At 48.6% G+C, this 13,609-nt stretch overlaps 1 protein-coding gene and 1 long non-coding RNA gene across 2 annotated transcripts; both read left to right on the forward strand.

Moving 5' to 3' along the window:
* The first annotated feature begins 506 nt into the window (after window positions 1–506).
* On the forward strand, window positions 507–5,756 carry LOC146443816 (uncharacterized). Its single transcript, XR_014849317.1, has 3 exons — window positions 507–629; window positions 1,057–2,396; window positions 3,266–5,756. It is a non-coding gene; the product is annotated as an uncharacterized LOC146443816 (long non-coding RNA).
* A 3,579-nt stretch (window positions 5,757–9,335) lies between these two features.
* On the forward strand, window positions 9,336–13,259 carry MB (myoglobin). The gene is made up of 3 exons (XM_085048897.1): window positions 9,336–9,511; window positions 11,490–11,712; window positions 12,409–13,259. Exons 1-3 carry the CDS (start codon window positions 9,417–9,419, stop codon window positions 12,553–12,555), a joined length of 465 nt encoding a protein of 154 aa, XP_084905023.1. The 5' UTR covers window positions 9,336–9,416; the 3' UTR covers window positions 12,556–13,259.
* The last annotated feature ends 350 nt before the right edge of the window (window positions 13,260–13,609 follow it).

Here is a 13,609-nt window from a genome sequence, read left to right on the forward strand (position 1 = left end):
AACCTGAAATATAACTTCAAAGGACACAACAGCTAAGCTGCTAAAGGAAATGGTCTGAAGTTTAGGGATTTCATTTTGTAAGTGGCTGCAAGTAAGAACTTCCCACTGGACCTGAATTCAGTGGCAGGGGAACTCTGCCTCAGAGCACAACCTTACTTTTAATTAGTTCTGTCTAAATCTGTATGAAGTAATTGTGTACTACTAAATGGTCTCACTCAGCTTAAGGTAACTTTACTTTCATTTCTCTTTTCCTGTATAAATAAGACACATATCCACTGGCTGTTGTGTAAATGACCTCACTGCCTCACCCCTGCTAAGGGGTGTCCCTTCTCTTTCTGCTTTGCCTTCTCACCTCTGATGCCTTTTGGCTATGTTATTTCTTGTCAGCATGCCTAAAGCCAAGTAAAAACATGCTGCCTGCAGTAGTCAGTTGTATTTTCTAAGCCACTGCTTACACTGCTGTCTTCTTGTATCTGCTCAGGCACCCCAATCTGAGCCTCAGGCAACCCAATCCGAGCAGGGAATTCTGGATGAGATGCTCTGATCCACTGCAGCAGCTGGGATTAGGTGCTGGTTCTTCACCCTGGGCATCTCTGCACATGCTGGATGATCATAAGCTGTTCTAAAAGGTGAACTGGGTGCATGAGCTTGTGAGCCCAGTCCTAGGGTTATAATTTAGAAGACATTAAATTTTTGGCTTACAATAAAGGCTTAGAATTATAAAGTCGCAGAACAGTTTGGGTTGGAAGGGACCTTAAAGATCATCTAGTTCCCCTGACATGGGCAGAGACACCTTCCACCAGACCAGGTTGCTCAGAGCCCCATCCAACCTGGCCTTGCACAACTTCCAGGGATAGGGCAGCCACAGCTTCTCTGGGAAACCTGTTCCAGTGACTCACTCCCTCACAGCAAGGAATTTTTTCCTAATACCTAACCTATCTCTTTCAGTCTGAATCTATTTCTCCTGTGAAAAAAGTGACTCCCCATCTTTCTTGTAGGATCCCTTCAGGTACTGCAAGGATGCAACTGTGTCACCCTAAGCCTTCTCTTTTCCAGGCTGACCAAACCCCGGCACTGACACGTTGGGGCATTTGGGCTTACCCCACACAAAGAAGATGAAAAACCACCCATCTGGAGAAAGAAGAAGAGGGGAAATAGCATGAAAAAGGGAATTTCCAGGAGAGGGGAACATTTTTGTTGAGAGAAGTGGAGCAAGAGGAATGGCTCTTACAGTCACCAGGCAGGGAAGTGCCGTTTGCACGGAATCACTGTGGAGATTGGCACCAACTCTCCCTCTTGTGGGCATTTCCCTCTGCTTTGTGTGGACTGTGGTAGCTGCCAGTCCTGCCAGCAGCCCTGAACCTCTGCTGCTTCACCCTAATGAGATGGTTCATAGTGCCTGTATTAAATATCCATGTGAATTAGGCCAAGAGAGTGGCCTGAGCTGCAGTCCAGCTGCACCTGGAGTGCCCTGGCATTGTGCTCATCACTCAGCAGGTGAGAGGCACATCTCTGGCTGGAAAGTGGAACACCAGAAGGCAGGACCCATGAAAAGGGCATAGCACAGATGGAATCAGTGACTTCCTGCGCTCACTCCTTGCAGGTCAGAGTGGCCAGGATGTCACTTTCCTGCTTTCCTCTCACTTTTCTCAAGTCAGTCTTTTTAGTTTATTTAAAAAACCCAAACAAGTCAAAATTTACCCATGCTCTCACCTGAATTTACCACGTTAACTCCTCCCCTGACCCCAAAGATTCCCTCTCAGACCAGGCTGTGCTCATGGATGAGACATTTGTATTATGTGTTTTTTGACACAAAAGGTCTGCTTGCTTTATCTGGTCTATCTGCAGTCCCATTTCTTTTCCTGACTTTTTGATCTGTGGTGCCAGTGTTGTCCTTGTCTGTTTTTCTTTTATGTTTTGGACCTTCTCTGCCCCAATAAATAGGTGAAGCCCTGTATGTCCTCCTGTGAGAGCCAACACACCTCTCTCAGCTCCATGAGCTGCAGGTCTACACAGCAGCTGATAAACTCTGGCCTTTTGTTCAGGAGGATAAAAAATCCAGCGTAATTTGGCCCTTGCTGCAAACTCATAGATAAGTCACAAAATTAGCACAGAAAACATGGAGAAGGAGCATGGATTCATTTAGAGCAGAGTGACCACGTGGAGTGAAATCTCTTCTGCAGCTGCAGGGAAGGAAATAAAAGGACTGCAGGCTAAGAGAAGCAATTTCCAGACAGATGCTGCCACAGACCAGCTGGATCCGACCAGCTGAGCCACCAACACTGGAGCACTTAGCAGGAGGAGGAAGATCAAAAATAAAACCACGGTGTTTGAGGAACTCGCAATTAAAAAGGCACCAAGAGATGGGAGCCCTGCATGTGCAGAGATCTTTGAGGGTAATGGAACTTCATTTTCATCTTTGGTTTGGGATTTTTTAAGAGTGAGCACGCCTTAAAGATGTTTGTGAATGGTTAGAAAGTGATTATGGGATTTTTGTCTTTGTGCATTGGCTGATCTGCTGAGTCACTGAGTCAGCAGGTTTTAAACAGTTTGACCTAGTAAGGCTGCAGCCATGTCTGAAGTGTATTTTGGGGAGCATGTATAAGAGGATTAACAAAAATTATGAACTCATGAAGAATTCTGCCTATGGCTGTTAAATGCAAGCATGCAAATATAACCTTGGGAAGTCCTTTAGCTTCAAGTTGCTGTGATGGAATTGAGCTATTCCTGCTTCTTACACTTTCCCTGGGCATCTGTCATTAGTGTTGTAGGGGGAAGAGTCCAGATGAGCTAGTTGTCCATGTATCCTGTGTATGTAAGATGCTTGCAGGGGAGCTTTCCAAAGCCTGGGACATACATATGCAACCCCAGACCCCAAAGAGCTGGGAGGGCTTGCCAGGCTGAGCATTTGGCAGGGATGCTGTGTGACACTTGTACTACTGCCCAAGGAACCACTGGACCAGGATTCTCAGCAGAGGTGAAATCTTCCAGTACTTGAATTTTTTGAGCCAGTATCTTGCAGCCAACAGCAAGACCCATCACTGTGGTTGTCTTGCCAGAAGGACTCTAAAGCAGACAGGGCAAAATACCTGTTTGCAAGCACAGCAAAGGAAACAGCAGGGAAGAGAAGCAGAACAGAGACCCCACCCCAGCTGAGTGGTAAATGTTCTGCTCAGGCAGCCAGGCCACAACCAGGTGATGTGTTTAGGGTACTCACTGCTGCCCAGTGCTGATCTTGAAAAAAACACTGATCTCTTTTTTCCAGAGGGATCAGTTTCCCTGCAGGAGTTACCTGTAAGACCAGCAGAGCACAGAAAGCACTACTGGATGAGGGGCTTCTTAAACTGGTGCTGCTTCTCAGAAGACAAAGAAGTCCTGGTTGTTCCTCTCCTCCCTAAGGGTGCACTTGGCGTTGGAACGATAATGCAAAATGAGACCTTGAACTTTGAAAAGGGCCAACTGCAGCTGGAAGGGAGAACCTGCTGGAGCTCATTAAAAGGCAAGTGTAAACATCAATAAAAATGAGGGGTAGATCTTGGCTTCCCCACAGGCTCTTATCTCGCAGAAGCTCCGTGCTTTGTGGATGAGATGCTGTTTTGCCGGCAAGGGGAATCAAAAAGTGTGTCTGTTTTCTCTCTTTTCACCCCGTGAAGCTCAGGCAAAGGGAAACCCTAATCTGGATGTGCAGTTCCACTGGTTAGACAGTGCTGCCTGGGGTTTTGGAGGATGGCTCCATGGGTGTTTTTCCACAAAGGATGCCTGCGTAAGTAGCTCTGCCTCCCCGTCCCCCCTGCCAGCACGCGTCGGTCCAGCTGTGTGACAAACCAGGCTGTAGAACTTATCTGGCTTCAAAATACACTCTGAAAAAGATAAACACAGTTACTTCAATCCCAGACCAGCTCCTTAATCCAGTTCATTTCAAGCTCTCATAAAGAACTGCACAGGCATCATGGGGTAGGGGAGGTTGAGGTTCTGCTGTCATGTAAACATCTCTGTTGCAGCTTCCTGTGGGTAGCTCTGAGCTGCAGAGCTCAGGGTGGCAGGCAGGAACCCAATGCTGAATGCAGGCTGATTGCTTGACCTTTTTGCCCTTATGTGTTTTTGTGCCCCTTGCCTTTCTCAGTTGTCCTTCAGCAGGCTCTGAAGCAATATTTTATTGATGATGAGGAACGAGGGAGGAATTCCTCTCTTGCTTTAGTATTTCAGTGAGTAGTACACAAATCCTGGAGTGGCAGTGTGGTGTTATGAAGTCTAATCCACCTGAAGGGACTGCTGCATGCCACATTTCCCACTGACTCCTAGAGATCTCCAGAGTCTCACCGGTATAATCCGTGTTCTTACCTCTAAACAATAATTTTCTTTTTTTGCCCCTGGGTGGGCGAGGCTTTAAAATCTGCCTGTTGTTCTCTAATCACACTCTTCCTTTCTTTAACTGCACTCACAGTTTCCCACACAAAATCCTCAGTCCTTTTGTGCTCTGTGTTCCCAGTCCTTCAGAGAAGGTTTGTGTCCCCAAAGGGATGCTGAAGCCTTAGACAGCCTCAGTTTCTACATTGTAGTCTAAATATTCTCGTCCTGGATTGCCCTGCTCCTTTCCTGCATGTTCTCCCACTGAATCCAAGCACTGTTCTGCACGAAGTGTCTTGCTTAGCTGAGATAAACATTTTGTCCAGGTGCTGTGCAGTGTCACACACCATGAGATGTCTCGATAATTGCACAGGAGTTGTGGGTTGTGCCTGTGCTATGTGTGACAGTCACCAAAGGCTGGATCCTGTGAGCACCAAAGTGAGGGTAAAGCTACCTCTGACTTTATGCCATAGGGCATGATCTCTGAGAGACTCCATGCTGAGATACTGGCAAGTAAATAGCACAGCTCTTCAAACTCACAGCCCAAATCTTGTCCTGATGCTGAAATCTTCTGCTCCAAGTCCTTCCTCTTCCTTTTAAGCAAGCAGGTCGGGTCACCTCTCAGCTGCTGAAATCCATCAGTGTGCAGGAGCCCTGCCTTGAGGCATTGCTAAGAATAGTGTCTAAGAACAAGGGGAAAAGAGAGAGGAGCCTAGAAGGGACTTGGCCACTGCCACCATCAGTCAGACTGCACCTCATTTCCTACAAGCAGTGGAGACTACACAACGCTCACACTTTCCGATGGTGCTCTTATGTGACAGCCTTGTGATCCTCAGGGCACTGAAGTCAACGGCAGAGCTGCAGAAAAGCCAATGCTCTTGCCCTCCTCTAAGATCCCATTGCTGTATCCCTCACCTCTCCAAATGAAGCTGCTGTGAGTGCAGAAGTCTCACCTGTCTGCCTGCATGGCCTGAGCTGCAGGCTCATGAAACAAAGCACAAATGAATCTCTTTGAGGCAGACGTGTTTCAGCAAAACGCCATAGAAACCACAGCTGTGTTACGGAGGGCCTTTTCCCTGGCATTATGCAAGAGGTAATTATGTAAGTTGTTGTTATATAATATTCCTGGCTTTTTCAGAGTGCCAGCCTCCCCCTGACCACAGCAGTGTGTATTACTGACGTCATGTCACGCTTTATACAACCCAGGCTCACGGCAGAGCTGGGGCTGCTGTCACCACCGCTCCCAGCCATGGGACCCTTGGCTGCTCTCAGGGCTTTTTAAAAATTGTATTGTGGGGGAAAAAACTCGTTGAAAAGAAAAAAGTATTCCGTCAAAATATCTGTTTGTCCCTCTGAGACGTCTTGCTGTGTAAGCACACGAGATGGTTTAGGTTGTTTCTTGAGGAAGGAATAGGTTTTGGAACATCTCTGCCTCTTCCTTGCTGGAAAATTCATTTCACAAACTTACTTCAAATGAAAAGGGAATCTACGATTTCTGCCAGTGCCTCTCTCTTGGATGCCCATTTCCCTACTTGCAGCAGGTTTGGCTGCAGAGAAAACAGCTAGAAATTTGTTCTCTTAACCAGCAAGGCAACGTGGGAGACTGCTGGGCCCTGAACATTTGCTTTCCAGCCCAGGGGTTGGATTTCTCTCTTCACAACAGTGATACTCTTAAGAAAGAAATTGAATGTGGCCAAACAAACTTGGATCTGGTCCATCCCTGTGGCTGCTGTGTGACTCCTCTGTGCCTCCCAGCTCCACCTGGGTGACTGAGCCCCATAGTAATAACCACAAAACAGCTGGTGTTTCTGAAACCATGCCTAGGAGCCAATCCCTGCTCTTTCACTGGTGTGTCTGTGGGCTCTAGCAGGTCACAGAACTTCTTTGATTTCTCACCAGTGGGATGAACAAGCAGCTTTTCTGTCCATGGGATTGTGGCATGGTCTAAATTCATTAATACCTTTAGAAAGGTCTGCCATCTGTGGAAGGTGGAGCAAGGCAGAGGTGGGATTGCATCCACTGTTTTGCCAGAGATGGCTCTTCACCTGCTTGCTGAGCCTGTTAGATGGGGGAACCCTCTCTAAGCACCTTTTGGTAGCAGTTTTGGATAGAAACAAGCCCCACGAAGTCTCCAGAACAGCATTTCTCCTCTGCAGCACCCTGAGTCTCGGCTGTGGCACTACTGCTGTCCCACGGGACCTTCCTCTGCCCCGATCTCACCCTCTGCAGTATCAAGGCTGGGCAGCAGAGGGGAAGGAAGGCACAGCATCCCAAGTGACCAAGAAACAACGATGTTTCTCCGTCCCGCACTGATATCGAAGCCCTCACAGAAGTTCTGCACCCAACGCCGCAGTCCTGCCTGCCCTGGGGTCACTGTCCTGTCTCCGAAATGAGAAGACTGCCCTCTGACCAGCTCCCCGAGCCTCTGAATCGCGACAGTGGCCCCGGTGGCCGCGGCTCCGTGTGCCGTGGCCACGAGGTGGCAGCAAGCGCTGGCCCACGGGGCAGGAGCCGCGACAGCTCCGGGGGACACGGCCGGACAGCGAGCCACCGAGCGGCCGGCTGGGCAGGACCCCCGAGTCAACCCCTGCACCCCATCCTGCTCAGCAGGGTCTGCTCGAGCACAGGTTTTGCAGTGGCATGGGAGAGGCAGTAAAACCTGGGGTAACACACCGGGAAAACCTGGCCAAAAGCATGCAAGGTCCATTCATGTGGTTTGGGGAAGTGCTTCAGGTGTGGGTGCAGAGGGACAGCCACGTGTGCCAGCACGGCTCCGCTGTGGGCAGAGCTGTTTCAAACAGGCTATTCAGTCAGCTGGTGCCTTTTAAAGGAGGCAGCCAGTATGTTGGCTCTCTGAGGTCTGTGTTTATCCGGATGATTATGCAAGTGATAGATTTTGCCCCAAGGGGAACAGAAGAGGCCTGTAGATACTAAAATGTTATGTCCTTTTCACGGCTGCAGGGTTGAGGGGTGGTCTGGTGCACTGTAAAGCTTTTCGTATTTCTGTAGACTATTTATTTAAGCTCTAGGGAGAAGAGCTTATGATTTCATTTCATTACTACTCTGCTTGCAGAAAAAAGCAATATGGAATCTCATACTCGTTTTAAGTCTTCTGACCATTTAATGTTAATGTCCATACCAGGACTTTTGGCTTCACAGCCCTGGGGAAAGCTACAGAGCGCGAAGAGTCGACCAATTTCAAATGGAGTTATTACAGCAACCGTGTAGTTCCAGCTTGGGGAATATACAGAGCTCAGTGCAAAAGCAGCAGCCTCTCATGTACCAGGAGCACGTTTCTGTTGTGTCTGAAACGTGTGTAAACCAGTAAGGTCAGTGCTTAGGATCCTGCCCAAGCCTGGAAGGGTACAAATGCTTTATTACTGCTGTGAGGTTGCAGATATGTGATCTCTCCTGTCTCAGCCCTGTGCTGTGGAGAAGTGCATGAGGAATGAGTTAGAGGAGTCCTAAACTCTATTCCATCAGTTAAACTTGGTTTGGGTAATTGGTAGTGACCTGGTGTTTGCACAGGTAAATCAGGATGAAATCTTGAAACTGAAATGTAGGATGTAGACTTTTGGATGTGAAACAAACTGGTGCATTGAGGAGATGAAAGGGGAGGATTTCAGAGTCACAAGTTGACTTGGCTGACAGAGGCTTGCAACATGTAATGGCCAAAATGTCCTTATCTTGAGGCTTGGATGCCAGCTGACACCTCCACTGGGCTTTTGCCACTCTTCTTACCCACGGTATTCCCTTCAAACCTCTGTGTTTCTAAGGGATGTGAGGCTCTGTGCCTCCATCACCTTTGCTGCCCTTGTGCATGGGATCTTCTGTCCCCTTGCAAAGCTGGAACAGGGGACCTATTCCTGTGTTGCAGAGTGGAAAGGGGCAGAGGCAGTGATGCACCTCAGGTCCTGCAGCACTGTGGTAGAGACTGTGGCATTGAATGCTCTTCTCCTGAATCCCAAGGTGTCTTCAGCCTATGGTTGATATTTCTCGCCCTTGGAAACATCCAGAGGTAGGTGCATGGTTTGGGACAGCAGTGCTAGCTGGGCTTTGTTATCGGGCTGTGCTCTGACTGCAGCCACCCCTGGAAGGGACCAGTCACGCCACTGGTGTGCCTGGCCACTACCAGTCCTGACAGGGAGGGAGGAGAAAGTCTGGGAGCTCTCCCAAAGCATACCCAGATGGTTTGTCAGCCCAATGGCTTTTCTTTCCAACACTGATATTTGTTTGGCTTGACAGAAGTAGCCAGAGACCAGAACTGCTGGCTGGCTGGGTGTTGAATGTAGCCTTGCTGTGTCCTTGTGTCTCTGGTCTGCTGCAAATTCTGGCTCTTCTGGCTCAGTTGTACATCTGTTGGCTCCAATATCCAGACTCACCCATCAGCTAATCCTAGGTGTTTCCCAGAAGAGCAGGAAGGTGTGGGGGGAGCAGCTCCCACACAGCTTTTATCCCCTTCTTCCTCCTGCAGCAGCTGGGGAAATGACTGGGCCACTTTGAATATGGTTATCTCTCGAGGGCATGTCACAAGTGGTGTATTACCCCAGGAAAAAAAGATGCTGAGATCATTACGGGACAGGAAAGGCCTTTGGAGTGATGGAGACAGTGCTCCTGGCCGTCCTGGCCTTTTCTCCTTCCTGCCCTTGGCAGGCCAGGGGAGAGGGAGGCAGGGTGGCCTGGCAGATGACAGTCCTCCTCAGGAATCTCCTGCCATAAAGCTTGACACTGTCCCTGGGTCCTTGGGAACCTGGGCCAGGCTCCTGGCACAGCATACCGGCAGTGCCCTTTCTGTCTGGAGTGGGACATGTGCCAGTCCAATACGAAAAGCAGAAATGATGCCATTAGTGGCACCCACAATAGTACCTGACCCAAAATAGCTTTCTAGAAAAAAACAGGGAGGCTGATTAGGTTAGACAAGCCTGAAAGAGAGCAAGAAGTCCAACTGATGATTGACAGGTGTAGGTTTGTGGGCAGGGGCTATAAATCCCACGGGTGAGCTCTCCAGCCACCCTCTGGGGAAAGGGAAACGGCTGCAGGAAGCACTCAGGACCTGTCTGTGGTGAACCATGGGGCTCAGTGACCAGGAATGGCAGCATGTCCTGACCATCTGGGGAAAGGTGGAGTCCGACCTTGCTGGCCACGGCCATGCAGTTTTAATGAGGTAGGCAAGAAGCTTTACTCAGTTCTAAGAGTGAAGCTGAGAGCTTTTGATGAGAGACATGTTTGTCAGTGTTTCTATCAACAAGGTGATTTCTTTCCTGTAGGGTGGTGGTTTTTCCTTTGCTGTTTTCTGGGTTAAAAGTTACTCACTGTGTGAAGTGGCTGTGCTTCTTCCTCTCCATCTCTCTATGGGTGCAGGAGCAGACCAGTGCTGCTTTTAATACATGGTTGTGCTTTGTCCCTCTGCCTCTGGTGGCTAAGCTCTGCTTTGGATCCTCATTTCCCAAGCATGACACCGAGAAATGCTGGAGTGAATTGTGTGTCATGGGGCTACAGATGCTCTGCTCTGCAGCAAGGATATGGGGAGGCAGGGAAGGAAAGGAGAGGAACATCACTTCTGTGACAATTTTCTTGGAATGTATTTCAGGAAAATTAACTGCAAAGTACCAGAGTGTTCCCTCTCTCCACCTTAGTCTCACCTGGCAGAGCCCTGCCCAGACTGCATTTTGGGCAGAAATCTGTGTGGTAACACTTGTCCACTACCTCATGATGAATTTGAGGCCTGAGTGTGAAATGAGGCACATCTTTCCCCTTAGTTCCCTCCTCCATGATTCTGGTGTCAGAAGTGCTCATGAGGTCTCCAGCTGAGAGGACTGCAACCTCCATACTGTCCTTGTGATCCTGGCACTCGGAGTGGCAAACACCCCCAATACTGCAAAGTGGGAAACAACATTAGGTGGGCATTAGAGCCTAGCTTGTCCCTTAAGACCAGAAGGGATGCAGACTTTGAGGAGATTCTCTTCAGCTCTCCCCTCAGACTGTGCACACTTGAATATGCTGGAAGGGTACAGACACTGAGGAGAGTAGTGGGGATCTGGCACCTGCTTGGGGGGATTTCTACCCCAAGCGCGGCTAAGGCAAGGAGCCCACACCACCTGGCATATCCACTGCAAAGCTCTGAAAAATGTTTTTCAAAGATGTGCCAAAGCAGGGGATTTTTTCCTTACCTCCTTTATCATGTCCCAGATCAGCTGCCATTTGAAGGGAAGGGAATGGAGTGGGAATGTGAAAATGTGATGGGTTTCCCCTCATGGGGTCTAGAGCAGGCATGTTAGAGGAACAGCAGGAACCTGAGCCATCCTCACCCATCCGTCTTTGAGGTGGCTACTTTGGCTCTGAATTTGCCACATGATTGTAAAAGAAGTTCCAAATGGAAAAGAAATACCATTTTTCTTACAAGTGTCACAGAGTAGAGCATGGTATTAAAAAAATAGATGTCACCCCATGACTTTGTGCTCCCCTGCCAACCCAGGTCTCCTCCAAGGAGTTTCTGACGGACGAGAGAGACAAGGGAAAGAGGGTGGAGAAAAAAGGTCAGGAACCAAATTCCTCCATGTCTGCAATCACAGGGTTTGGGGGCACAGTAAACTCTCCCATCAAGATGATGTTCAAGAACACATGACCTCCAGATGTAAGGCACCTGAGGCTGTGGGCTGCTTCTTTTTTTTTTTTTTTTTAATTTCCTATGAGAAGATTGTAGAGCTCTTCTTTCCTGGTCAACAAATGATGGGCTGATAAGAGAGTTCTTGTGAGAGGCAGGAGTCTAGAGGTTGGCTCCTCAGCAATAGTAAGTCAATGAAGACAGGTGGTTTTGTTTGGTTTTGGTTTTCCTTCAGATGAATACAAGAACTCACCTCTCAGTACCATGACCAGGCTCTTGTCTCTGTTTTAAAGCAGTTGACATAATCCAGGGGATGGGTGCCAAAGAGTTAGCACAACTATATGGAAAAATTACAGACACTTGCTCTGTTGCTCTAGTTGGACATGTTCAGGGCAGTGTGTCTGTCATGACCGGAGGGAATGGAAATAGACAGTGGTGATCATCTTAGGACATGGGTAAGATTGAAGTAGACTCCATACGCAAAGGGAGATATGTCAGGAGCTTCTCCTATCCAAAATCCCTCTATTTTTGTCCACAGACTCTTTCAGGACCACCCTGAGACCCTCGACAAGTTTGAAAAGTTCAAAGGCCTGAAGACCCCTGATGCGATGAAGGGCTCTGAAGATCTCAAGAAACATGGAGTTACTGTTCTTACCCAGCTGGGCAAAATCCTGAAGGCGAAGGGTAATCATGAGGCCGAGTTGAAGCCCCTGGCTCAGACCCATGCAACCAAGCACAAGATCCCTGTCAAATATCTGGAGGTATGGAAAAGGGCAGGGAGTCTCAGTGTCTGATGTGTAGTGAATGTGTGCCAGACAGCTATGTGAGAGCATGCCTTTACTTACTGATGACTAGCTGGACTTCAGTGAGCTTTCCCTCAAGTCCAAGGTCTGTGTGTACAAACAGGAGGAGGCACAGAAAGGGCTCATGGTATGCAAATAGTATGTGACCATCCAAGTTTAGATTTCCCATTCCAGACACCACATATAGTCTGACTAGCCCTTGACAACAACAAACCAGCCCATGCAGCCTGTGCATGCCTGGGAAACTGTATTACATAAGGACTGTCAGTGACTGGACACAAGGGACGCACAATTTTAGAGTAAGCCCTGGAGGATCCATTGGAGACCAAGACCCATAAAACTAAGTGTTACACAAACACATGGCATGAATTTGCAGTCTTAATGGATGAGGCAGATAAAAAGTGGGAAGGGCCATGGTCTACTCAAGGTCGTGAAGCAGATCAGCGTCAGAGCTAGGAATAGAGCCCAGTGCTTCTGCCTAGCCCAGGCTCCTTGGATACTAGACCTCACTGTCTCTCCAGAGACTCTAGGAAGGGCTACTGAATTAGCTCGGAGATATTTCCGGGCTCTGCAACCTATTTCTTAGTCTGGCTTTTCTGAAAATAAACCCTGAGTGTCCCTTCAGTTTTTCTTTCTCTCTTTCCTTCCTCACAGTTCATTTCTGAAGTCATTATCAAGGTCCTTGCTGAAAAACACGCTGCAGACTTTGGGGCTGATTCCCAGGCTGCAATGAAGAAGGCTCTGGAGCTGTTCCGAAATGATATGGCCAGCAAGTACAAGGAGTTCGGTTTCCAGGGTTAGCACATACGCACAAAGGAACACCACGATGGAGGGCCTGGCCACGCATCTTTCCCCAGCACTATTTTGGACATCTCACAACTGGCCATCCCTGATGTGTGGGAAAGCTTTGATGAGAGGCCAAGGGTCACTCCAGGCAGCATAGAGGCACTCAGAGTGATATCCATGATAAACTGTCATTTCCTGCCCTCATGTATACAAAAGAAATATTCTGCTTTCTTAGGAAAAATAATGATAGGGGTTATCCGTGAGCTTCTGCCTATCTTATCCCCTTTCTCTCTCTCTCTCCCTGAAACTCAGTCTCATCTGAGAGGCAAATGACATGGCCAAAGATGAAGGGATGTGGAGGATCAAGGGAAGTGTTGAGTGTGGTGAATGAGTGAAGGAATGACTCAAATGAGAGATGTGAGAATGGGAAGCAGGGACACAGCATCCCATTCCTCCCACAGGTGAGACTGTTAGCAGGTTACTATGGAGAGCTTCCAGCACAGTATTACCTTGCTTTGTGGGGGTGAATGCAGCCAGTCAGTCTCCAGTGCCTGCCAGCTCTGGAGGGTTTATTTGTTAAACTTGCATTAGCAAAACCATAAGTAGCAGTACTCCCTGTGATCTGTAGGCTTCTAGCAGCTGCCACTATGTGTCTGAAGGTCTGTTGCACTGGGAAGTGAAGTATGCGTTTCTCAGAAAATAAAAATCCCTGCACTGATGTTTTGTGTTTGCTCCTGGCTTTACAAACACTCCAGTGAGAACTGGGGGAGGAGGAGAAAGTGGAAAGGTGTTTTGCATTCATATCTGGCTGCGGCGCAACCTGCACTGTCAGTCCGTGACCTGAGCAGCATGTGGCATCTGTCTTAGCCAAGGACTCAGGGCACTCAGATGTCACCACGGGGACATGACCTGATTACTGGACCTTACAGCACAAGACAGCAGCCTCAGCTCAGTGCCTCAGATCTGAGAGAAGTTCTCCCTGACTAAAGGCCATGGCCGCTGCTGTGCTGGGGGAATGTGGTGAGGGAAGGTCTCTTGCTTATTTCTGGGGAGGTGGTGTGTGCAAGCA

Source organism: Lichenostomus cassidix, chromosome 1Aa, assembly GCF_008360975.1.
Source record: "Lichenostomus cassidix isolate B80296 chromosome 1Aa, HeHo_3.0, whole genome shotgun sequence".
Classification (NCBI taxonomy): domain Eukaryota; kingdom Metazoa; phylum Chordata; class Aves; order Passeriformes; family Meliphagidae; genus Lichenostomus; species Lichenostomus cassidix.

Bases quoted from the DNA above. Each gene is read 5' to 3' on its own strand.
- MB (XM_085048897.1), top strand. From the start codon at position 9,417: ATGGGGCTCAGTGACCAGGAATGGCAGCATGTCCTGACCATCTGGGGA. The intron at 9,512-11,489 runs GTAGGCAAGAAG...TTTTGTCCACAG, and splicing joins GGCCATGCAGTTTTAATGAG to ACTCTTTCAGGACCACCCTG. The intron at 11,713-12,408 runs GTATGGAAAAGG...CCTTCCTCACAG, and splicing joins TCCCTGTCAAATATCTGGAG to TTCATTTCTGAAGTCATTAT.